At 49.4% G+C, this 23,790-nt stretch overlaps 1 protein-coding gene across 3 annotated transcripts; it reads right to left on the bottom strand.

The window, feature by feature from the left end:
* Positions 1-835: 835 nt before the first annotated feature.
* Positions 836-21,678, bottom strand: MSANTD2 (Myb/SANT DNA binding domain containing 2). 3 transcript variants are annotated; one of them, XM_085209214.1, is made up of 5 exons: positions 21,122-21,678; positions 11,832-11,876; positions 10,992-11,250; positions 9,312-9,372; positions 836-2,547 (listed from the first exon to the last, which is right to left on the bottom strand). In XM_085209214.1, the coding sequence occupies exons 1-5, from the start codon at positions 21,617-21,619 to the stop codon at positions 1,695-1,697; spliced, it is 1,716 nt and encodes a 571-aa protein (XP_085065340.1). In that variant the 5' UTR covers positions 21,620-21,678; the 3' UTR covers positions 836-1,694. The 3 variants fall into 3 exon arrangements, with proteins under 3 accessions (XP_085065340.1, XP_085065341.1, XP_085065342.1); XM_085209215.1 differs by having other exon boundaries at positions 11,832-11,873; XM_085209216.1 differs by lacking the exon at positions 11,832-11,876.
* Between the last annotated feature and the right edge of the window lie 2,112 nt (positions 21,679-23,790).

The raw sequence follows: 23,790 nt of genomic DNA, 5'->3' as shown, positions 1-23,790 counted from the left end.
AGAGCAGAAACACAGCAGAAACCCCATCCGGGGATGGGATCCTTGGGAAGGGACAAGGACAGAGGAAATCCTCTGCTGGGATCAGCTCCAGGAACCCTGCTGAGCGTCCCCACTGCTGGGCACTGCAGGACGGCTGTCAGAGAGCTGCTCTAAAAGCATCCTTTCATCCTGAAGTGCCTCCCCAGGAATCCAGCAGCCCTGCCAGCCTGGGTCAGGGGGAAGCTCTGCACCACGGCACAGCCCCAGTGCTGGCGTATCCAACACTCCCAGCCCTCTCCAGCCCCACACTCAGCCACAGGCCATGTTTGCGGCTTCTTGGACTTCAGCTTGTTTTCTCCAGGCACAAACGAAGCAGCAGAGTTGGCCATAGGAGGGCAACTGTCACCATACCTCACAGAAATTCAAGGAGTCCTTTGAAGCTGTGCTGCACCAAAGGTCTCCCCGTGCCGAGACCCAAACGTAACGGGGGAAGCAGGCAGGGCAGTGGGCGAAGGCATCTCCCAGGGACACAGCTCTGAGGTCAACCGCACACAGAGCTCCCCCAGAGCCCGGCACCCCCCCGGCACGCCGACATCACCTGCAGAGCCGGGGAGGGGGACCAGGAGGCGGCCCCCGTCCCTGCAGCTCCCCCGGCTCTGGGTGAGCCCTGCAGGCATTGCAGCACAGCAGCGTCCGCCATCCCTCCTCACTGCTGCCCGCGGCCCAGCAGCGAAGGTCCCAGGTGTCGGAACGGAGGCCCAGCGGGCACTGCTGGGTGCCGACGGCCGACAGAAGGAGGGCTCCATCCCCACGGAACGCCGCCCAGAGAGGAGAAAGACGTCTCCAGGAGTCCGTGTGCGTTTGCTCGATTTTATTAGGACTGACACATTCATTGTATGTCACAACGTCACTGATCAATGAGCTTCAGAAAACCGAAACGCCGGCGCCAGCCAGCGAGGTGATGGGGCACATATAGCAACACTTCTGAAAGGCTTTGAATGCTTCCTCCCGGCCCGCGTGCCCCCAGCCCGCCTCCCCCCCCCCATCTCACAGCTTTGATTGTACCCATAAGCATGGTTTGACAGAATGTTCCCCAGCTGCCAGGTTATTCTCACAAAGAGGCTAACTAGAACTGAAAAAATAAACCGATAAAAATAAAAATAATAAAAGCCCGGGAATTATTTTAATGTTAAAAAATAAAATAAAATAAAATAAAATAAAAAGTGGATATGGCAACACTACTAGGAAAGTGGAATACATCACAGAAACAAAAGTCTTTGCAGGCAACACTGTTTGGAGAGAGGAGAACACTGGATGGGTGAAAAAAGTGAGTTTCTAAATTATATACAATAGTATCTAAGGGTGGCTTTGAAAAACAGTCTCCTTTAACGTGATTCAAGATTTAACTCGCCATTATCTATTGCTTATTTATTCAGATCTGTAATAACACTTATAGAGACGGATGTGTAAAAATGAGACATTGTGGAAAAACAGCTTTTCGTATGAAACGTCCGCTCCGTCCGACATGGAATGTATGGGATGTGCTGGCAGGGCTCAGCGCTGCCCACAGCCGCCCCGCGCTGCTCCACGGCCCAGCAGCCCCCCTCAAACACTGCTGAGCAACACCTTCGCCTCCGGCCGCGCGCAGGATCCACCAGCGTCCGACGGTGAGATGGGAAACAGGCGGAAGCCCCAGTCCTTATGAAGGACGAGATTCAGTTGTTGAATTTTAAGGGGTATCCAATGGCTTTTTCCAGGCACTCTACCAAAGAGCCAGCGGAAAGAAAATCCCTCTCCACTTCCACAAATTTGATGTAGATGGATTTCGGGGAGACCCCGGGCTCTACGACGCAGTTCTGAGATAAAAACGCGTTGATCCCAACCCACTCTTTGCTGAAGGTTTTGGTGTTTGCCTGAAAATGTAAAAACAGGCACTGCTGGAGAGTCCTGACCTCGGCGATGCCGAGGTAACAGTAGATGATGCGGGCGGACTCCATCTCCACCCGCAGCGAGGCCTGCGGCGACGGCACCTCCAGCTCCCCCGGAGTCTCATTGCTGGGATCGGCGCCCCGCGGCTCCGCCAGAGGCGAGTGGGGCTTGTCGTGGCACTCCTCGTACCCGATGGCGTACAGACCCGGGCTTTTGGGGATGCCCCCCGGCAATAAATACTGAACGACGTTGCCTCCCGTCGGCTTGGAGTGAGCGATGGGTATCCAGTCAATCTCCATGTGCAGCTCGAGGCACCTCGCTTCGCTGATGGTGATCTCCAGGAATTTGTAGTAAACGTTTTTCCAGTTCATTTTCTGCACTCTGGTCATGATGACTCTGCCCTCCGGCTTCTCCGAGTTGAAATACTCCCGGAGCCGTTTGCCCAGCGGGACCTGCGAGCTGATCTCCGCGTAGTGGTAGCGAATGTCCTCCTTCCAGCGCGTGTTGTAGCCGATGCCAAAAATGGCCAGTTTGTTGGAGAGGTGCAGCCTGGAGAAGTCCGTCCAGCTCTGAAACAGCTCCCACTTCAACTGGACAGACTCCAAGATTTGCATAATGTTCTGCATGACGTCGCGCTTCCTGGAAAAACAAACAGAAACGTAAAGCCGTCAGTAACCGCTCAGAGCTGCAAAACCATCCCAGGCTACACGAGGAAGCATCGCCTGCACAGGAGGGCCGAGCCTCAGCTCTGCTTCCCAGGCAGCTCTACGATCTGGGACGCCAACAGCAAACATCCCCAGAAGCACCGGCAGGCTGTGGGCTCCGCAGGCCGCTCCTTAAGCATGGGCATCAACTCCTGCACACATCCCGCATCCATACGCCAGTTCCCAGGCTGTAACACCACGCTGATGTGTCTGGCTTCATTCTAATTAACCTCATTAACAAGAACAATAAACAAAGCAGAACTTCATCAAATCTCTCCAGCAGGATACACCTTCTGCTGGAAAAGGTATTTAGTGCAACAAGTTCTGCAGGAGAGAACCTGGTGAGGAGAACCAGAGCTGCCCTGCAAAGAGCTCTGAGGAAGGTCTCAGCTGCTTTCTCATGTACCACTAAGTTAACGAGAACTCAGCAACTCAGTTATTCTTTACGGATGTGTGTACACCCTGAAACACTTTGCTGCACGTTCCCTCAGCTCAGCCTGCTGTTCCCTTGCAGAAGTTCAAGTGCATTTGCCTTCACCTTGCTTTAAAAAGCAAAGTCAGAAAAAAGCACAGAACTTTGTTTGTTTGGGTTTTTTTCATGCTTCCATAATTCAAAAAATGACACGGATTTTTTTTCAGCTTTCCCACTCTTTCTGGGCCTAAGGCTCTTGCTTCCAACCAACTGTACACAGCCATCCTCTTCTTGCTTGAATATGACTACTGCACCCAGAAGCTGTGTGTGCAGCCCACCAGAGGGGAAATAAAGAAGCTCCGTATCTCCAAAGATCTCTTCTGGCTGTCAGTAACGACAGCAGCAGGGAGGCAAGCAGCACTGCAGGCAGTCACACTTCACCAAGCGATCAGGTGGGAGCTTTTGCATTCAACTGAAGCAAGCTGGAACAGCTTCCTTCCTGATGAATGAGACACTTAGGGCACAATTAGTGGAGAGAACTACTGATTTTAGGAGTTATTGTCCTATAATCCAATCTGTAGGAAGACTATGCAGCTGTGTTGGTAACTGAGAAACTTCTCTCAGTCCAAGAACTGCGATTTGGAAGCTGCTCCACTCAACCCTCCCTAGAATTATCCTTCCACAACAGCTCCCAACAGCTACGGCATGGGCTGCTGAGACAGTAAGGTCAGAAGTATCAACTTGTTATGGAGCAAGTGCTTAAGCAAGAGCAGACAGCACCCCACAGACTGCAGGGAACAGGAACGGGGCTGATACTCAGTTGCTTCTTTGCCCCACATGGAACAGAAGCACATTCTTTCTTCCACTGTTCACAGAATCACAAAATCATAGGGTCCCACAGTCATTAAGGCTGAAAAAGACCCCCTAAGATCCCCAAGCCCAACTCACCCCACTGTGCTCACTGCCCACCTCCCTCCATGCCACATGCCCACGGTTCTGGGACACCCCCAGGGACGGTGACCCCACCACCTCCCCGAGCAGCTGCGCCACTGCACGGCACCATTTTGCAGTATATTGATGTAACAGTTCAAAGAAAAAAGGTTTGGGTTCTACAGACCCTTGCAACAGTGCAGGAGGGCTTCAATTACACGGCCTCTCATCCCAGAAAATGCTTCTTGGAGGTGCTGCACATCCAAATGAAGCCCCACATGCTGGGTCTGAGCAGCCCAGCTGAAATCACTCTCCTCACAGCAAGACTCATCTCAAACCTGCAGTTTAGACATTTGGAAGTGTAAGTTCATCCTCTGGAGAAGGATGAAAAGGGAGAAGGTGACGTGGGAAGCAGCTGGCTGAGCACAGGGCTGTGCGACAGCAGCCTGTGTTTCACCAGCATTCATTGCATTCAAGAGAGGAAGCTGAATGCAATTTAAGGAAACGGTCCCATCCAAACCCAGACACGCCAGAATGCAGTGTGGGTAGATTTTCATTCAACAGTAGAGGAACAGAGCTAAGAACAACAACAGAAAAAACAACACCTTTATTAATTACACCATAAATACTATTGCTAAGCTCAGTTCAGCACAAAACACAGCTGAAGCTCTGACGAAAAAAAGAAAATTAGTCACTCAAACTACTCCTGCTGAACAAGAATAATTTCACTAGAGAATCCCAGCAGTATCAGAGAAGACACGGGCTTCCCATGGAGGGGAATCTACCTCTCCAAGCACAGAGGAAGCAGTAGGAAAAAAAGATGTTAAAAAAAGCAGTTCTCTGTCGTTCTTGAACTGGGGAACCCAGAACTTGTCCCAGTGCTCCACGTGAGGCCTCCTGAGGGCAGAGCAGAGAGGAGAACCCCAGCACAGCAGGGCGCACTGCCGGCCCTCTGGCACCGGGACACACAGATCCTCCCCTGCAGAGCTCCATTCCAGCAGGGCATCCCTCACCCCTACCAACACACACAGCTGTTTCTCCCCAGGTGCAGGGCTCTGCACTCGCTCTTCCTAAACCTCGTACTGGTCCTCTCTGCCCAACCTTCCAGTCTGTCCAGGTCCTGCTGAACGGCAACACGGCCTTCTGGTGTCAGCTGATGCTCCCAGCTTGGCACCACCAGGCCTGCTGAGCACTCCATCCCTTCACCCAGATCACTGATACAGATGTTAACAGGGCCAGGCCCAGCCCTGGGACACACCTCTGGTTACAGCCTCCAAGCAGACTCTGGCCGTCTGCAAGTCTTGCTGAAGTCGGGGTACACAACATCCACTGCTCTCCCTACAGCCACCCAGTCAGTCACGACATCACAGAAGCTTCCAGATTAGTCAGGCATGATCTCCTCTTGCTGAATCCATGCTGACTTCTCCTGATAACTTTTTCTTCCAGTTGCTTGGAGGTGACATCTACTATAACCCTCTCCATCGCTCTCCCAGGGAGTTTCCTTGCCCTTTTTGAAGACTGGAGAGCCACTGCTTTTCCCCAGGCACCTCTCCTGTTCTCCATGACCTGTCACAGATGCTGGACAGTGGCTCAGCAATCGCTTCTGCCAGCTCCCCAAGCAACGCTCCTGCTGCAGAGCTTCACGTTCCCAGGCTCTACCCAGCACCTCCAGGTACAAATGCACTCTGCACCGTGACCCACAAACTGCCTGATGAGAAATGGCACCAAGTACCCTCAAATCATCCTACATCAAGCCTGCACACGGAGCCAAGCCCAGGAGCTGGAAGCACGCCGTGCTATGGCTGTGCTCACCACCTCCACTGCCAATGGCTCCAAGGGTAACTGCGGAGACGGCCCCTCCTCTCCCATGCCTACAAAATCTGGGGGTTAATCAAGAGGGGGAACTGTGGGTGTTACAGCACAGCTTCGTCCTGCAGAGCACTGCAGCTAACTGATGAGGCTCAGGCAGACGCCCGCTTTGCTGAAGGCTGGAGCTCAGGCTGCTTTTTGTCTTTCTGCCGGTTGCAGGAGGAAACACCCAACACGGTCAGCAAAAGCCAGACTGATACTTCTCTCTTTAAAAGAAATACATGGTATATGGAGCAAGCAGAGAGCTCATCCTGGCTCAGCCCTACATGTCACAGGGCTGTCTCATTTTTCAACTGTAGAAGGTGCCCTAGAGCTGCATTTTACCACACCGAGCCCCAGCACCCGGCTCAGACCGGTCAATGCATTGCTTTCTCCTCGGAAGCTTTTGCAATTCAAACGAGGAAAGACTCGAGACTTGGTGCAAATTTGTTCTAAGGCACAGTTTCCAAACAAAAGCAGACTTCAAAGAAACCAAAACAGCTGGTTTCAGTGAAGGATTTAACTCCCCAGGCGTTTCTATTTCAACTTCAAAAAGCCTGCAGTGAAAAAACACACTCCTCCGAAATTTAAAATGGTAGGACAGAGTGAAGCAGCTTTCACTTCTCAAAAACATTTACTTGGAGGGAAGAGCAAAGGAAATGCACCATCACGGCCAGTATGGGAGAGCGCAGCTGACAGAGCAGAGGGCCAGGATGCAGCTCACCTTCCAGCTCTTTCCTCCCACACCTCTGAGAACAAGGCAGCCCAAGAAACAGAGGAGATCTTCACGCACCTCAAAGACTACCAGACTGCTTGCTTTCTAGCCACAGTCAAGAGAGGCAGCGCTGCAGTGCCAACAGGCTGTGCTCAGAGATGCGAGGCACTGAGCGGTGCACAGCCAGGTCCCGCCGTCACCCTCCCACATTCTTCCCTCCTGTTGGGAAAATAATCCTTCTTTGTTTTTCACAAAGCCACGCTCCCATGGTTTTCTACAAGTTGCTCTGCTCAGCTCTGCAATTCCCCCACTGGGAACACAGAGGGCTCCTGTTGGACCATCTCCTGCCAGACCACTGCTGGCTCTCACAGCCCCAGGACCACACCTGGGAATCTGGAGGTGGTGGCACTGCAGAGCAATTCCTTCCGACCTCCCAGAGCAGAGAGAAGCAAAGACAGCAGTTTAAGATCACATGCACTTATAGTCAGGCAGCACCAGTATGTAAATTCTCCACTTTGCATATGCTGAAGCACCATCACTTCCACTGATTTCACTGAGATCACTTCTGCTTCAAACTTCCACGCGCAGAAGAAAGCAGATGAACTGAAGGTCTGCTTTCTTCGCAATAAGCTGCATGTATTTTAAAACATGGGCCAGAAACATGAATATGTTTGGTATTATTTGCTATGGCTTTTAAAATTAGACAACTCTTTCTTTAAAAGATAATAAATAAATACTCAGTTTATCTACAGTATCAGTAAGGCTTCTCCAGACTGCTTGTAATCATTCCAAACTCAATACTGATTTCCTCATCTGATGTCCAAGACAGCTGCTGAGGCAATGAACTGGGCAAAGCAAACCCTGCCACAGCAGCACGCAGGGATCTTCCACTTTCCAAAAACCCAACCTGCAAAGCTGCCTTTGATACTTCCTACCAAGAGCCCTGACAGTGCAGAAGGCAGGGAGAACACTTCTTTAATTCTTTGCTTTCCGTTGCTTGATGTAGTAAGAAGGCAGAATTTTCAAGTTTCTTTCAACTTTAAAAGATTTCAGAGTTTAAAAGTTCCTTGTTCCTCCTAGCAGAGAAAAAAAAAAGCCATTTTCAGCAAATTTCTGTGTTGGAAGACACTTTGTGCTTTCACTGAGCATGTGAGATTGGCTTATCACCAGCACGCTTCACAACACGCCCAGGAGTTCAGAGACCTCCATACCTTTTAGAGAGAGCTTTGGGGGCAGAAAAGAAACCCCCAACTCTGAGCAGTCTGAGCTCTAGCCATGCACCTGCACAACAAAGAACTGGCAGAGAAAATTCAGGCAGTCTTCACACAACACGAGCTTCTCTGAGCTTCGACCTCAGAACATTCAGAATTCTTTTCTGTGCAACTCCCTAAGGCACATCTTGAAGGTAGAATTTGAAGGTAGAATTATCCCAGAGCCATCCTGACAAGCTGTTCAAAGACATGATGATGTTTATACTGAAAAACAAGTGTTTTTCTTCATGTCCATCCCTGAGATGCTACCCTGAATTCAGTTCACGTGAAGAGAAAAATCACCATCAGGCACAGCTTAACCCTGGAAAATCCACTGAGGGCTTTGATAAAGCTAAGCATTACAATGCAGGCTTTTCATTAAAAATAAATACATACATATTTGGAATTTTGAAAAATCATTTACTTCCAGTAAGAAGCCTCTGTTGCTAACCAGACACTACATAAACGTGTACGGCACTGATGAATTATTGTCCTACACAAACTCACTTTGCAGCCTAAGAAATACCATACTGACTTCAAACAGCTCTGTAAGCCATGGGGAGAAGTGGTGCAAGACACCATGCCCACATGTGTTCCCACCCTGAAGGGCCTGCAAGTCGATTTGAGACAGCTCATTCCATTACAAATGGAGCTACACTTACCCTACAGGGTTTAAAACCCAAGAGGCTGGAAGAAAGCAGCCCTGGTCTGCAGAATCATGGCACGATTCCTTTCATTTTTTGAAATACTCTGTTATTGTTGGCGAGGCAATGGAGATTCACATGCTTAAAACATTTTAAATGCTTCGGTATTTGTCAGATTAAACCAATCCAAAAGGTTACAAGTCAGCTCTGGAAAGTTATAAAAATAAAAGAAATCACAAACTTTGGCATGCTTTCCACCAAGGAGGGGAAATGCACGAACTTTTTATGCGAGCATTAATCATACAAGCCAAGTCAACAGCACGTACTACTACTGAGGTAGTCTCACTTCTCACTCTTTCCTCCACTTATGATCCATTTAAAATATCTGGTCAGCACCACCTGGGTATGCAGGTCACGGTCCAGCCACTGGTTTAGTGGAAAATATACATTACAACATAATTATTGCTCTTTAAAAAAAAACAAAAAACAAAAAAACTTTTTTTTTCCTTGTATCCAAATGGGCAAAATTCAGGCAACTTCACGCAGATGGAAAAAACAGACTTCAGCTAGCTCCAAGAGCCTGGACTCATCCCGTGATAACCACAGCCTGCCCATACACAGCCCTAGCAGTCCTGATGTGGATCTGAGCTGCATGTTAAGTCCTTGCATTCATGTGGTGAGTCGTTCTGTTTGCTGTATGATGAAGCCAAGAAAGGACAAAGTTGTGAAGCTTTTCGAATGTTCTGAGGTAACTGGAATAATGCATAAAGCAGATTCAAATGTATGAGTAGTCTTGCACAATGTATTTATAATTATAATCAGAAGTTTTAAACATCCTCCCTCCTGCACAACATCCCCAGGGAAATACATTTCAGGGTAAAACATTCATAAATTACTTACTGAGCGTCTTCTGAAGATTCCTGTTTTATCTTCAATGTTCTTTTTGTGGTAGGCATTTCATCTGAAAGGTAAGATCCAGTGCAGTTATGTTTTAAAATAAAAGGCAGCAGGAATATTATTTATTTTATTTTTTTTTGAGGTTGAAGTTAAAAGTCCATCTTATTTCCTAAGCCCAAGCCCTGCCACATGCACAAGGCAGCTCCAGTTCCTACATTAACTGGAGTTCTTGGTTTTCCTTAGGAAAGGATGTGGTCAGTTACAAGATCTGAATCAGCCTCTGCAAGTGCAAAACCTTCCAAGGACAGGAGCATAATTCCTGCAATTAAGTCACAAGTCAATTTAATTACTAACTACACTGAGGGGAAAAAAAAAAGAAAGGAAAGACTGTTCTGCTTTCAATAGCACATTTAAAGAGCAAGCACCAGGACAAATGCATCTGTATTCCATTTAGATTTTATGTGCTAAACGCTTCTCTCTTAACTTCTCTCAACATTAGGAATACTGTCACCCCAAGTACACACAGATCTCTCTGTAATTCAACCGGAGGAAAATGGTGACAAACCAGGAGACCACAGTTTGAGTCACCAGAACAAGTAGATGGAATCAGCTGTCATTTACATACGTTTTGAAACATCACTGTCTCCCCACCATTTCTCTCCCACATATTTCTGACTTCTAAGCTCCCAGAGGAAGAAGTCTCAGAGAACCAGAATGTGGTTAATTTGCAAGTTGGCTGCCTTCATATCAAGCTGCAATTTAAGACTCTTTTATAGCATTCACCGTCTTCAGTCCCCTGAAAAGATGCATGCAGACAGGTGACTGCATCTCCTTCCTGTTCCCATTTCAGCCTACAGATCACAAGGAAAACCACATCAACATCTTTTCCCCAGTTTGTGTTCTAACTGCTGGATTTGATCAACTTCTATTTCCTCCATGAAAAGAATTCCTTTTCCTCCATGCTTCACATGTCATAACATAGTGGTCAAGACACAAACGTGCTTGAAGAAACCCAATTCTTCACTGCAGCTGGACACGACAGCTCAGATCAGTGTGCTTGCTTTCCTGATCAAGAATGTGGTAGCTGGCTCTGCTGACAAAGTGAAACAGCCACAGGCAACAACGAAATCTCCAAATTAGTTAATGTGCTCATTTGTATGAACTGAAGCTGACACTACTAATTCAAGCAGGAAAAGCATTCCAAACACCACACATCTGGACACAAGCATATCCGTGTGCTTAAAGCAAACACAGCAGTTAGGATGTATGGGAAGAAGGAGAAACCAGCCACTGGTACGAATAGGAGCAGCCTGGAAGTAAACAGCGGCTGAGTGGTAGCTGGCACCCAAGGACCTCAAAGCCAGGCGGTGCTGACAGGGAAGCACTTCCCTGACCCCATCAGGGGAAGTAAAACTGAGCAGTGGGTGGAAGGGACAGACAGCCAGGGAACGTACTGCCTCCTCTGCCGAGGTTTATGGCCACATAACCCTTCTTTTCTCCTGATCCTGATACTCCAGCAGCCTCCAAGAACCACCGTCTGCTTTTGATAATTATTTCCCTTTCCTCCCCATGGACATCAGTTGTTTAGCACTCGAGCACATTCTATTTATTCCCAAACATGAAAGTGGGGACTGTACGAACACAGAGCGCAGAGAGTGGGGAAGCATTAACAGGATTCCTTACCTAATTCCTGCTCACCGGTCTGGTAGCAATGAAGATCCTGACTGTGGTTTCCCCAGTCCTCCTGCGAGAATTCCTCCATAGTGCTGCCATCCGACTCCAGCTCCTGGTACAAGCCACTGCTGTTGATGAGGACAGGCTGGCAGGGCTGGGAATCCCATCCTCCCTGGCCAAACACCTGCTCCAGCTGTTCAAACGTGTAGCTGCTTTTCCTCTTCCCAACACCATGCTCCTTCACACGGCTGTAACACCTGCGAAGGGTCTAAGACAGAAAGCTGCGTGTTAATCACCCAAAGGTGCTGCTTCAGCAGTGCACACATAGCAGACAGTTACATGACTGCCAGGCAGAGTTTAGAATTTTACTTCTGCTGATCAGTGCTTGCCACACGCTCATGAGCTAAATGCAAGGCTGTCAAGTTAATCTACACCTGGCAGGAAGCATCATTATGTACCTGATGCTCCTGATGCAGGTTTTAGCTTTAATATCCACGACACAGAACAAAGTTGTACAGCAGCTACAGATTCATCAATTTAACTTGGGCAATTGATTCATTTATTCTTCAAAACCCCCCAGATCTGCCATCTAACAGGGAAAATAAACATTAGATCCCCAGTCAGAGATACCAATCAGCCAAGAAAATGCACACCTACTACAAGAGGGGGAAAGCAGAGCCGGTGTTGTGCCCACAGCCTGAAGAAGGTGAAGCAGGGAGGAGATGGAAAGGAAGAAAGAAAGAAGTCCCCAAAAGCACAGACAGTCCAACCTTCCTTACTCTGGTAAGAAGACACAAGGTACAAAATGTATGCCTAAGCTATTCAGCTAATAAAATATATATTACTTACATATTTTGCATTCCTTACTAACTCACTCTGTCTCTTGTGAAGCTGCTGAAATTTAAAAGAGGTCAAATCAATAATGCTCCAAACTCCCAGACTTTGATATCAATCATTAAGAAAGAAACATAACTCAGATGGCTCTGGCTAATAATCCACTATCACAGCTTTCAGGCTGAAACCTCCAAAAATGACAAATGCAAAAACCCAATCTGGTTTTGGTGATCTCTACCATCCTGTGCTACTGGCCAAGCTGGCAACTACACACAACACCCACTGCCTGACAGAAAGGCAAAGCTGCAGACAAAACTCACAGACTTGTACAATTCCCCCCTAGTCCAGATCAAGACAGATATTTGCTTGGGGAAGAACCTTTATGTGCATCTCTCAATGTGTTTTTAATTCAACCACCACTCTACTTTTAAAAGATAACATCATGCTCTAACTTTACCTTGCAAATCTCAGCAACTTGCAGACTGATAGATTTGTAGAACACATTTTCTCACATGACATTCATTAGATCGTTCAGATGCTACACAGAATGGCAATCAAAGCACCTCTAGAGCTCAAAAGAGGCATTAATTTGGGAATAGTTTGGTCATCTTGTTTTCTGAAGAAGGACTACGGCTCTTAAGCAACAAGCAAGTACACATCATTGCATAAAATGTTTGGTTTTCTCCAAAAGGAACTTTACATCTCCAGAAAGCTCCAACATATCCAGTGTTCCTCAAACACCTTGTGTAACAGCATCAGCAGGAGAGGAATACACTCCTAGCCTGTTTCCTCGTGATATTCAGAGCCCTGGGAGCAGCAGCAAAGCTGCTAAGCAGCAAGTCAGTTTTACTCTGCTGTTTCAAAACCAAAAAACACACAGCAAAAGCCCAATGAGCCCACAGGCAGCAATAAGCACCGCTTTCTATCAGCAGCTCTGGGAAAGCAATTGGGGGGGGTTCTCAGCTGGGCAGCAGCCTGAGGCACAGCACCAGCCTCTCCTGACTCTGTCTGTGCTGTCTCTCAGGATAAATGGGCAGATCCTCCTTGGATGAGCACCAGCAAATTTTTACATTTCCAAGACCTCTGCTGCAACTGGGGTAGAAAACAACCAGCTATGGAATCCCAGAATCAAGAACCCGTCCATGAACAGTGTCGCTACTCGCTGCAGGCAAATTCATTTCCTATGCCTGGGGGTACAGATAAGTTTAGTCAGCAAAATTTCAACAAAAACCTTTGGAAGCATTGAGACGCTTTGGAATGGTCGGGTGTGCCACAGGTTGGGTATTACAAAAATTCATTCTCCAAAAGAGCAGTGATTCACAGGCACAAGCTGCCCAGGAAAGTGGTGCTGTCACCATCCCTGGAGGTGCTCCAGACCCATGGGGATATGGCGCTGAGGGAGATGCTGAGTGGCTGCTGGTGGGCGTGGGCTGGGGTTGGACTCGATGGCCTTAAAAGTTTTTTCCAAGCTGAAAGATTCTGTGTGCTCTTACTCAGCTAGATGGCACAGCCTCCATCCAGCAGTTCTGTGATCTACATGCCTGTCCACGTTTGGTGTCACAATTACCTTTCCATGCTGCCCTATCAAACGGTGGCTGCTGGCCTAGACCAGGTCCCAGTGACACAGGGTAGCACCCAGCACCATTCGACTCTTAATGGAAGGGAGGAGCCCTCGGGTTTATGAAGTGAGGAAGCTGAAGTGAGGAAGGCAGTACCCAAAGGCTACCTGCCTCGTCACACCAGGATGCTCACGAGTAACAGAAGATGAAACCATAGTGGGACAAAAGAAATGGCTTGTGAAGTTTGGGGTGGTTGTACAGCACGTAGGGATGACTGGAGCCATGAAAGCTCTTGAAACCTGCATTCCCACACGGGCTGGCTGGAGCACAAGGAAACAGAACTGACTACAGGTGATTGATTCCTCTGCTCTACACACTAGCTCATGAACTTTCAGGTTAAAAAATGTGTGAAAGGCAGGAGAACATCAGGCCTAAATAAGAATATCACTGCAAGAAGCCCTATTTCTGTACTTCTGAACTGAAGCATCAGTTCCTACAATAAAAAGAGAAGAAAGCACAGCTTGAACTCTAAAGAGAGCCGTACCACACAGCAGAAAGGCAGCTGATGACTTAGTGCTTGAGAAACCAAGTCTACCACTGCTCTACAGAACATGAGCAAATCCATCCTTAACACTCTGCAGTCGTGCCCTGCAGAACCTACTGCAGACCTGCCTGAAGTGGCTCCAGCTCTGCAGGTGGCCACACATCTGCCAGATCACAGCACTCAGAGATATGCCAGCAGTCAAATTAAATCATTTTTCACACCAAAGAACTAAGCCTCAATTGCATCCTGATGTGCCTCCATGCCAAAACTTTCCTGGAAGTTCTGGCTCCAGACCAGAGGACTCCAGAATGAAACAGTGAAAGTGATGTAAATGCCTCAAGGGAAGACAGGTGGTCAGGGAAATAGAGAAGTCAGTCACCAAACTGAGACAGAAACCAGGTATCTATTTGGATGATGACTTGAAGAAGCAAAGTCATGCCGTAAGACACAGTCAAGGGATGCTCAGTCAGTGCCGTAAGCCACACATTTTTAAGGCAGGTTAGTTAGTAAGAGCTAGAATCTACCAAAAAAATGCAGTGGATTTTTCACCACTGCCAGTTTCTAAACCACAGTTAAATGCATCTAAACAAACTAAGTCTGGACAGGTATACAGGTATTATTTACAGAGGCATCAAATCCTGGCAGAAGCCAGCCTAGATGACTATAAACGTATTTCTACACCCCTACACCAAGGATACATGGCTCCTGTTAGCTCTCTGAACCACTGCAGGAGACATCAAGCTGTCCACTTCTACTTACTAAAACAGGAGAGGTTTGGGTGCAGAGATCCCACAAGTTTTAAGACAAAAACCCTATAGCATCAGCAGGATCTCATGGAGCATATTAACCTGGGATACTGCAGGACTTTGCCAGAGACTGAGAGAAAGAAGATAAACTGTGGGCTAGGAGATTGCTTTGCCCCAAGTTTACACCAGGGACCAGATGGAGGCTATGCTACAGTCTGACAGAGGATGAATTCCACTTCCAAAGCACATCTGGGACCTGGCAGAATTTCACTGATATTCAACCAGTACTGAGGGCTTCTATTCTTTCCATTAAGAACTAACAGCAGAGCTCTGAGGGGCTAGGACACCCAATAATAGCCCCACATGCCATTTTGGTCAGTAAAGTAACATTTTGGTCAGTGTTCCTACACTACCCAAAAAACTACTGTCACTACTATTCCAAAAACTCTATTCACTACTTACCCCAAAGCAATGAAAGCCATGCTTCAGTAGATTGTCCTGCCTTTAGAAACACACTCATTCCTTAAAATTAAGCATGAGTTTTCACACAAACACTGTGAACAGGACAAGCATCTCCATGCCACCCATGAAGTCTGATGTCCAAAGATAACCCTAAGTACAGCAGTCTAGACCAAAGAAATCCAAGAAGTACTTGATAGGTTAGATACCAGCTATTTGGCAAGCCAAAGGGACCACACGGGCCTATCCCTGTTGGTTCTAGGTCTCAAATGAGCGGGCAGAGCAGGGCCACAGACTAAGAGCAGCACAAACCCTCTTGCAGGTGGTAGGGAAAATGCTCTGCTCCAGAATAAGCTCCAGATGGGAGGCAGAAAGCATCAACACAGGTGGCACCCCATGGGTTACTACTCACATAGTTCTGAAAGCTGGGAGCTTTACACACGATCCTAGAAGCATGCAAACGCCCGTCCTGAGGCTGTGGTCTCCAAAGAAAGGTCCATGCCAGGCGAGTCCAACCTCAGCCTTTGTGATTTAGCTGCATAGAGAAATCGTTATCAATAGAAAGCAACATCTAAATCTAGACCAATAGGAAAAGCTGTAAGAAAAATACCAAAGGCTGTCTTAACTCCAGTTTTCACCAGAAACAATGACCAAAACAAAGGTTAGTAACTTGTGGGACCCACAGCAGTCCGGAAAGCATCACCTCCTTAGCCTCCAGATTGACAGATTTAGCAGGATGCAGCAGAATCTGGAACAGTAGTGGAAGTGAATCTGCACCTACACAGGCACTTAAAGCTCTGTGCTTTCACACCAGCTTCTGTTGAACATTTCAGGTGCATTCAGTTACTTCTAAAATAAACAAAATCCAAAATCAACCATCTAGCAACTGCATCATTGCCACTGGGACTCTCTTCTGACGTCAATGCAGTTCCTGCAGTATAACTGCCACTGAGATGTCCACAATTGCAGCCCACTGTGTGTACAGCCTAAGGGCAAGTATAAAAATTGGGAGGACCCAGATCTTAAAGTCCTAAGTGGTTCCCCTCCTGAGAGGCACAAATAACATGTTCCCAAACTAAGATTTAACATTCGCAGCTGTGACTTGCTGCCTGCTCAAAGACATGCCACATGTGAGCTGCTTTTAGCCCGACCCTTGCAGCAGAAGCAGATAGCTAACTTTTGTTTCTCTGGGTGGGCAATCTCAGGGCACACCTGCATGCCAGAGCCTCCACCAAAGTGCTTCTGGCAGAGCTGCTGCCCAGAAAATGGGAATTCTGGCCTGTGGTGCCAACCTGCCTCCCTGAACAGCACTCCAGCGAGTGGCCCACACACCCACACACAGAGTGGACACAGCTGCTGTGTGAGAGCATTCATTACATGTGATGCTCACATCTTCCAGAGATGCTCCTCCACTGCAGTCTCATGGTATGTCCAAGAAGCAGTAAAGCAAGTAAACTCTTCAGCGACAAAGAACAGATTTATATTGTCCAGTTTACGAATGTCAACAGAAAGTTGCTCCCACCTACTGGGGCCTGTGAGGTTCTCCAGCGAGGAGTGAGTTCTTGGAGAGGATTCAGGACAGGAACTGCAAAGTGACCCAGCCTGGAAAACTAGAGGCATCTGAACCTACTTAAGACGAAGAAAGATCAAGAGGTAACTTGAACACTGCCTGTGCACATCGCAGAGGGTGGAGCCACAGGGACAAGGATCTCGGCCTGAGTAACAGAAGACAAGGGAAAACACATTAAAAAAAAATGGAAGGCAAAGCTGTTCTGAAGGTGATAAGCAGTTGGATAAGCTGCTGGTAAAGAAACTGATAACTCCCATCCTTGGAAATCCTTTGAAAAGAGAGCCACTCTGCTTAAGGTTATTGAACCCAGTGATGAAATTCTGGGTGAAATTCAATCTCCTGGAGCACACAGAAGGTCACACTGCATTACTGCAGGAGTCCCATCAGAGACAGCCAGTGCAGCACTTCCTTCTTTCAAAACGACTTCGCGCTACAAAGATTTAAAAAGAGATTGTTTACAACATAAAGCAGCAAAAAAATACAGCCACATTAAAAGTAAACCCTGTCATCATCATCTTACATATAGCTTAAAGCAAGAGACACGAACAGCTGACATCCAAGCATAATTCCTCATTCCACCCTGTTTCATGTCAGCAGCATTCACTTCTCCCCTTTGTGCCTGCATTCCCCATGTGAAAGCCCATAACTGCTGTCTTCAAGGTGCTTTTTTTTACTTTGCAAAGTAAATCACACATTCTGTGGACAATCACAACCCAGCAGACACCTTCCACCTCCTGCCCAGGTGAGCAGCAGGTCACTGTGTGCAGGAAACAAGCACGAGGGCAACGTGCTGGCCACCAGCAGCAGAGCTTGTGAATGACACGTTCAGAGGTTGGAAGAGCATGAAACAATGATGTTCAAGCTCACTGCCTGATCTGAAGCAATAACAAAGCCTACATACTGGATGCATCAGCTTTTTTTGGCCTTCGTATGGAACGTCACAGCACGAGGTGACAGCTCATTTTTCTGTGATTGTGACTCTGCCACTCGTTAGCAGCTCACCTCCTGCTCTGAAGAATGATAAGCCTAGTGAAGGGCACAGAATATAAGTGACTGCACACAAATCTGGAAAGGGTTTTGCAAAATATCTCATCCTCTGCCTTAAATAATAGTTCTGAGGTCAAAACAAATGGCTGAATGCACCACAGTGCCGCACAGAGGGGACTGGTTTGGGGATACACAAACTGCTGAGCCAGGCTAATTCTCCAATCTTGGATTATGAACACACTTAGCAAAGAAGAGCAGGGCTGGAGGAAAAGCACATGTGCTTCAGTAAACAATTCTTTAACAAGAGCTGTGAGGTCACAGCTGCAGGAATGGTCAGAGCACACTCCTATGCCAGCAGTGGTTCGGGACACAGCTTGGTATGCCAGGATGAGGGAACTCTGAGGCACAGGATGGCTTCTGAGGACCCAACAGGCAGAAATCAAAACATTTAAATACTCCTACAGCTCCCAATCCCTGAGCTAGCTGGTCCACAGGCATCAAAGTCATGAAGCCAGGCTCTCATGCGGGAATAAGCTAGGAGTTCTTGTTGGAATTATTACATGTGATCCCTCAAATTTGAAACAGGCACTCTGGAGTGGCAGATCCAAGCAATGGTCTCATTTGCAGACTGCAGGCCAGCACCTCTTATGTGCAGAAAAGCACATGCAGATGTTAGAAGACAGACAAAATGTGAACTGGGACCCTGCTTTACATCCTGTTTGAATTGGGAGAGAATGCATATATGCGATACAACTGGAGAACTGGAAAACTTTGTTCCGCAGAGCTGACTTTTTTCTTTCTATCTCATTTCTAACACTCCTCGAGATTTGGCAGAGCATGGGAAATTCGGGTGTCCTGAAGAAAACCAATACTGAGATCTTATCTACAAAGTATTTATAAACTAAGTTGAATTTGACACATTTTAAGCATGATTTACATTCATAATCAATCAGCAAATCCTTACAGCACTGTCCCTTGAGGGACGTTAAGTCAAACCATCCTATAAAATCATGGAAATGGGGGACATTACAGCTACAGCAGGCAAGTGGAATGGTGAAGCAAAGCACTCATCCATCACCATTGCTTCAGCTCTGCTTTTAGCTCTGACAACGGATAGCATAAGACTATGAAGCGTCTGTGAACTGCCCTTGTACCAACAGCAAGCCCAAGCCTTCCTGCTCCATCTTAAGATGGAAGTCAAACATCAACCTCTCTGTGTTCAGAAGTGATTTTCATCCTCAGCTGAGCAAGGAAGAGCCAAGCAGACAATTCTGCCAATTCTAACGCAACTGTTTCAATAATTCCTGTAACAAACTCAACCTTTGGCTCTATCAAAAATGGAGCTTTTCAATGAGCGCTCATTTTTCTTGAAAAGCCCAAAGGATTGTGAAAAGCTCTGCCATGCTGGCACGTCTGCATCTCCCAAGAGCGCGGCAACGAAGACCCCCAGGCCAGGAGCACTCAGGACATGCAGGACCTTGGACAGCAGCGCGACCCCTGCCAGGCGCAGGGCGGAATCCTGTCTGCCGTGCTGGGATGCTGACAAGCTGAGCCAGGAGCCAAGGCATCAGCACGAGTTAGCAGTGTAGGCAGTGTAGCACAGGACGGCAGCGGGAACCACACCACGTCCTTCACATCGAGCCTCTGAACCGGTGCTCTCTGTGGACTTCACTTAAGAAGAGTCCATGCAATCGAATTGTGTGTTGGCTAGAAACATCTGTCGGGAAATGTCTGAGAGATCTTTCAGGAGGTGCTCCTGAAGCTATTGCAATGCAGTAAGCACAAGCCTCAGAGTCCTTCATTCCCTCTAAATTGTTTGAAACATACATATAAAAACACAATTTATAGTTTCCTTGCCACTTACAAATTTCACTGACAAAAGTCTGCCGCCAAAGCACTTCTCAACAGACGGGGAAGAAGTATCTCTGGTAACAGCACCATGAGCTGCTGGGAAACAGAGACATTCCAGAGGGCACTTTCCCACCCCAACCAGAGTCCTCCAAACACACCGCCCAGCCAGGTCAGCTCTGGGACAAATATTCTCCTTAGAAACTGCTCTGCACTCTGTGAGGCAATTCCTTGTACAGCTGCAGCCACAGCCAAGCCCTTAACAACAGCAGCAGGAACTCCCCCAACAACCAGAAACCATCAGAGCCACGTAGACAAGGAAAACTGCCCTTGGAGCTTTTTTAGCACTAGCAATATTCCAAATGTCCCAGATTTGTGGAAGGACTGATTGAAGCTGGATGTTGCTCAGAAACAAGAGACTTGGAGAATTTTTTCAGTGCATGAGGTGTCTGCTTAAAAGCAACATTTCCCTCCAAAATGTTCTGATGCATTCAGGAAAATAAATCCCCAAGCAGAGAGATACAAGGAGTTAAAGAGATGACATAAGAATATACATTCAGAAAGCAAAATGTTTGTAAGAAAGAATTTTGCTTCACTTTAACCATTTTTTTCCAAAGACAAATGCTAATCAGACACCGCAGGGCAAATCCCCTGCTCATTTGCTCCTGAGCATCTCACAGGATGCTCAGTAACACACAGAACTGCCCACCAGACATACTGCCACCAGTCTCCATTAACACTGCAGAAGTGCCCAGTTCCTTATTTCACGCATTTTGCAAATCAAAGCTCTGGATGTTTGCACACAGACAACCCCAGGCTGCATGGGCCAACACAGCACTACGTGAAGAATAGAACAGGACAAAGAGAAGCCAACAACACCAGCGATATCAAGAACTAACAAAATGTTCCTTTTTAATTGATCAACATTTTAAGCAACTGCACTGGAAACCAAATGGGTCACGAAAGGGGAAACAAGCCTTAAGGGACCTCAGCATTTAATTCTCCCTTCTACACTTCATTCATATTTACAGCCTGAAGCCCATAGCAGCTCCTACGTATCACAGGTTCCCCACATCCCACCAGTCCTAGTCCACAGCTCCCTCTGTATGAGGGCGGCACTTGGATTGCTGCTCCCTGCCTGAGTCCAGGCTTTCCTTCTCCCCAAGGAATGACACAAGTAGAGAGCCAACTCTTAAAAATCCAGCACCACAGAAGCCGGCTGGCTGTGCTGTTTAACCCAGCCCAGTCATTAAAGCAGGCAACCCAGGGGAAACATCATAGCTATGAGGCAATTCCACAACTGTGAAGGGCCTCAGTAGCAAGGGGACCCCGGGAGCAATGCTTCATCACAGAACAGCAAGAGCTCCCTTCCCACTACACAGCTGCAACGATGCTGGGCATCAGGGGCTGGGTCAAAATCCCCCCCAAGGCCACGGTACCATAGGACACTGCCTGTGCACGAAGACCCACAGGTGCCGCCCGAGCCAGGGGACCCAGCACCAGGCCCACAGCCGAAAAGGCCGCGGGCCCATCCTCAGCTCGAGGAGCAGACCTCCCACCCCCGGGCCCTCCACGCGCGGGGCCAGGGGTACCTTGATACGCTCCCGGCACTGCGAGGGGGTGCGCTCGTAGCCCAGCTCGGCCAGCGCTCGGGAGACGCGCTCGTACATGGCGGGCCCGGGGGCCTTGCTGCCGAACACGGTGCCGGCGCCCTCCAGCTGCTGGTAGCGAGCCTCCACCAGCCGCTCGTTGCCCCACACGGCGATCAGCGCGTTGGTCTCCGCCGGGGTCCAGGACATCCCCCGGCACGCTGCGGCCGCGGCGGCGGCGGCGGCTCCGCCCGGGGAGAACGAGACGGAAGGCGAGGCCCCGCCGCGGCCCCCCGCCGCCCCGCCGCCCCCCAGCCCGGCCCCGCCGGCTGCCGGCCCCGGGCCCAGCGGGGAGGCGCCGCTGGGGGTGGACGGGTCAGAGAGGCTGGGGTTGCCGTCGCTCAGCGCGCCCGGCGAGCCGGGCGACAGCACCTCCATCTTGGGGATCTTGAGGGGCGGCTCGGCGGCGGGGAGCTGCGAGGAGCCGCAGGACGCCGCCATATTGGAGCTGCCGGACCGAGCAGGCGGAAGTGACGCGCTGTTCGCCTCGGGTGGGACTTCCGGTAGTGGCGAGAAGAGCGGGATGGGGCGCGGGACGACTGGGGGCGTGGTCTGAGGTGGGCGTGGTTAACGGGAGGTGCGGGGGCGTAGCTGTTGGGGGCGTGGCCTCGTCTAACAGGGCGGGGCTTTCTCGATTGTGGGCGTGGTTAATTTGGTGATATCCCGAAGGGGGCGGTGCTTGGGGTGGGTGTGGCCCGAGGGGCGGGGTCAGCGTTGGGGCAGGGCAGGGTCTCCCCATAAGGGTGGGATCGTAAAATCACCCTGTAAAAAAGGGAGACGGCCCTTGTGCGCATGAGCTGAATGTCCCACTAGCATCGGGGCAGAGCATCCCCCAAACTCTAGGGCTGAGCATCTACTCAGCATCGAGCCCAAGGAACCCCAAGACTCAGGACTGAGAATCCCCCAAAATCCGGACTGAGCACATCCCCAACCACTGGGACTGAACATTCCTCCAAATTTGGGGCTGAGCGTACCCCAGCATCAGGACCGAGCACCCTCATAAGATCAGGACTGACCGTCCCTCAGTACTGGGACTGAGCACCTCCAAACAGCAGAGCTGAGCATCCCCCAGACGTTGAGACTGAGCACCTTCCAGTATAAGGACCAGTGTAAGGACCCTCAATAGAAGGACCAAGCATCTTTCAATAAAAGGACCAGTGTAAGAACTCTCAGTCTAAGGACGGAGCACAGCACAAAGGCTGCCCCGTGTGTGCCACAGCTGTCCCCCACCACGATCCCAATTAAATGGGCTTTGAGCAGAGGGGCACCACGGGCTGTGATTGATGAGCGCGGGGCAGTAACGAAGGAGAGCAGGGACCCCCTCGAGCCGCTGTTGGGGACCGCTGGGGGTCCCTAAGGGTGGGCACCGCTCATCCCATCCCTCCCCCCCGTGCAGCAAAATGCGTTAATTAGCGCCGTGTTGGTTAAACAAACCCGTGCGTGGCACCGGGCGAGGCGAGGGGGGCTGCAGCACATCTGGCGGGGAGCGGCCCGGGAGCAATCAGAGCCGTAATTATCCCATTCTAATTACTGGGATTACCGCGGCTGCGACGTTACACATTTCATGAGCTGCAGGCGCTGGAATATATTAACCGCCCCCAGGCGGGGGGGGGGGTTGCAAAGCTGTGGTTCTTTGTGAGCGGCCGGGGGAGAGGGGCCGTGGGGGTATCCTGCGTGTCCCCATCGGGGTGCACCCAGAGAGGTGGGCATACTTCCTACCAGCCCTGGGACATGTCCCCAAAAGGGTGCACCCACTGCCAGTACTATGCATTTCCCCCACAGTCCATCCCTGTCACTGCATCCTCGAAGCAATGCACCCCTTGCCATCACGTCCCCAGAAGGCATGCATCCACTGCCACCCCTGTGATCCATCCCCAGCGAGTGCACCCATTGTCACTGTGTCCCCAAGAGGGCTGCACTCCCTGCTGTGTGTCCTCAAAGGGACGCACACGCTGTCAGCCCTGTGACACACTCATTGTCACTGCATCCCCGAAGAGGTGCACCCATTGTGGTTACTGTGACGCATCCCCAGAGGGTTGCATCCCCCATCACTGCATCCCAAAGGAGTGTACCTGCTGCCAAACCCACGACGTCCACAGAGCTGTTCAGCCATTGTCAGCCCACTTGCCGGTACATTCCCTAAGTGATGCACCCACTGAAACCTTACTAGCATGTCCCCAAAGGGGAGCTCTCACTGCCAGCCTTGTTGTGTGTCCCCAGAGCTGTGTCCCAGGCAGATGCCCCACCTGCAATCCCTGCCACTGTGCCCCAGAGTTGGTTCCCTAAAGGGATGCCTCCACTGCTGCTGTGTCTCCTAAGCACCCATCACCACTCCCGTGGGTTTGTTCCCAAAATGTACCCAGGACCGGGTGCCCCAAGAGGCTCAGCTGCACATCCTCAATGCTGGGTGTCCCCAAGCCCAAAGGTGTCTCCAGCACTGTCCCTTCTCCCTGCTGAGCCGCGGAGCTCATCAGAACGCAATTAGAGCACCACTCCATAATGCAGGGGATAGGGCGGAGGGGAGGGATGCAAATGAGGTTAACGGTTAATTACATATTGAAAAATTCATTATTCCTCCAGAGCAGCTGATTGCAATGCAACCCCGCATCCCC

The sequence above is a fragment of the Meleagris gallopavo genome, chromosome 26, assembly GCF_905368555.1.
Source record: "Meleagris gallopavo chromosome 26, MGAL_WU_HG_1.1, whole genome shotgun sequence".
Lineage (NCBI taxonomy): Eukaryota > Metazoa > Chordata > Aves > Galliformes > Phasianidae > Meleagris > Meleagris gallopavo.
Note: the sequence above shows the minus strand (reverse complement) of the source record. Positions and strands in the feature narration are given on the sequence as shown.

What these genes read in the sequence shown, in the direction of transcription:
- MSANTD2 (XM_085209214.1), bottom strand. Translation starts at nt 21,619, where the DNA reads ATGGCGGCGTCCTGCGGCTCCTCGCAGCTCCCCGCCGCCGAGCCGCCC. An exon ending in AGTGCCGGGAGCGTATCAAG is followed by an intron (nt 11,877 to 21,121) that starts GTACCCCTGGCC and finishes TTTAAATTTCAG; the next exon opens with CAGCTTCACAAGAGACAGAG. An exon ending in GAATCTTCAGAAGACGCTCA is followed by an intron (nt 2,548 to 9,311) that starts GTAAGTAATTTA and finishes TTGTTTTTCCAG; the next exon opens with GAAGCGCGACGTCATGCAGA.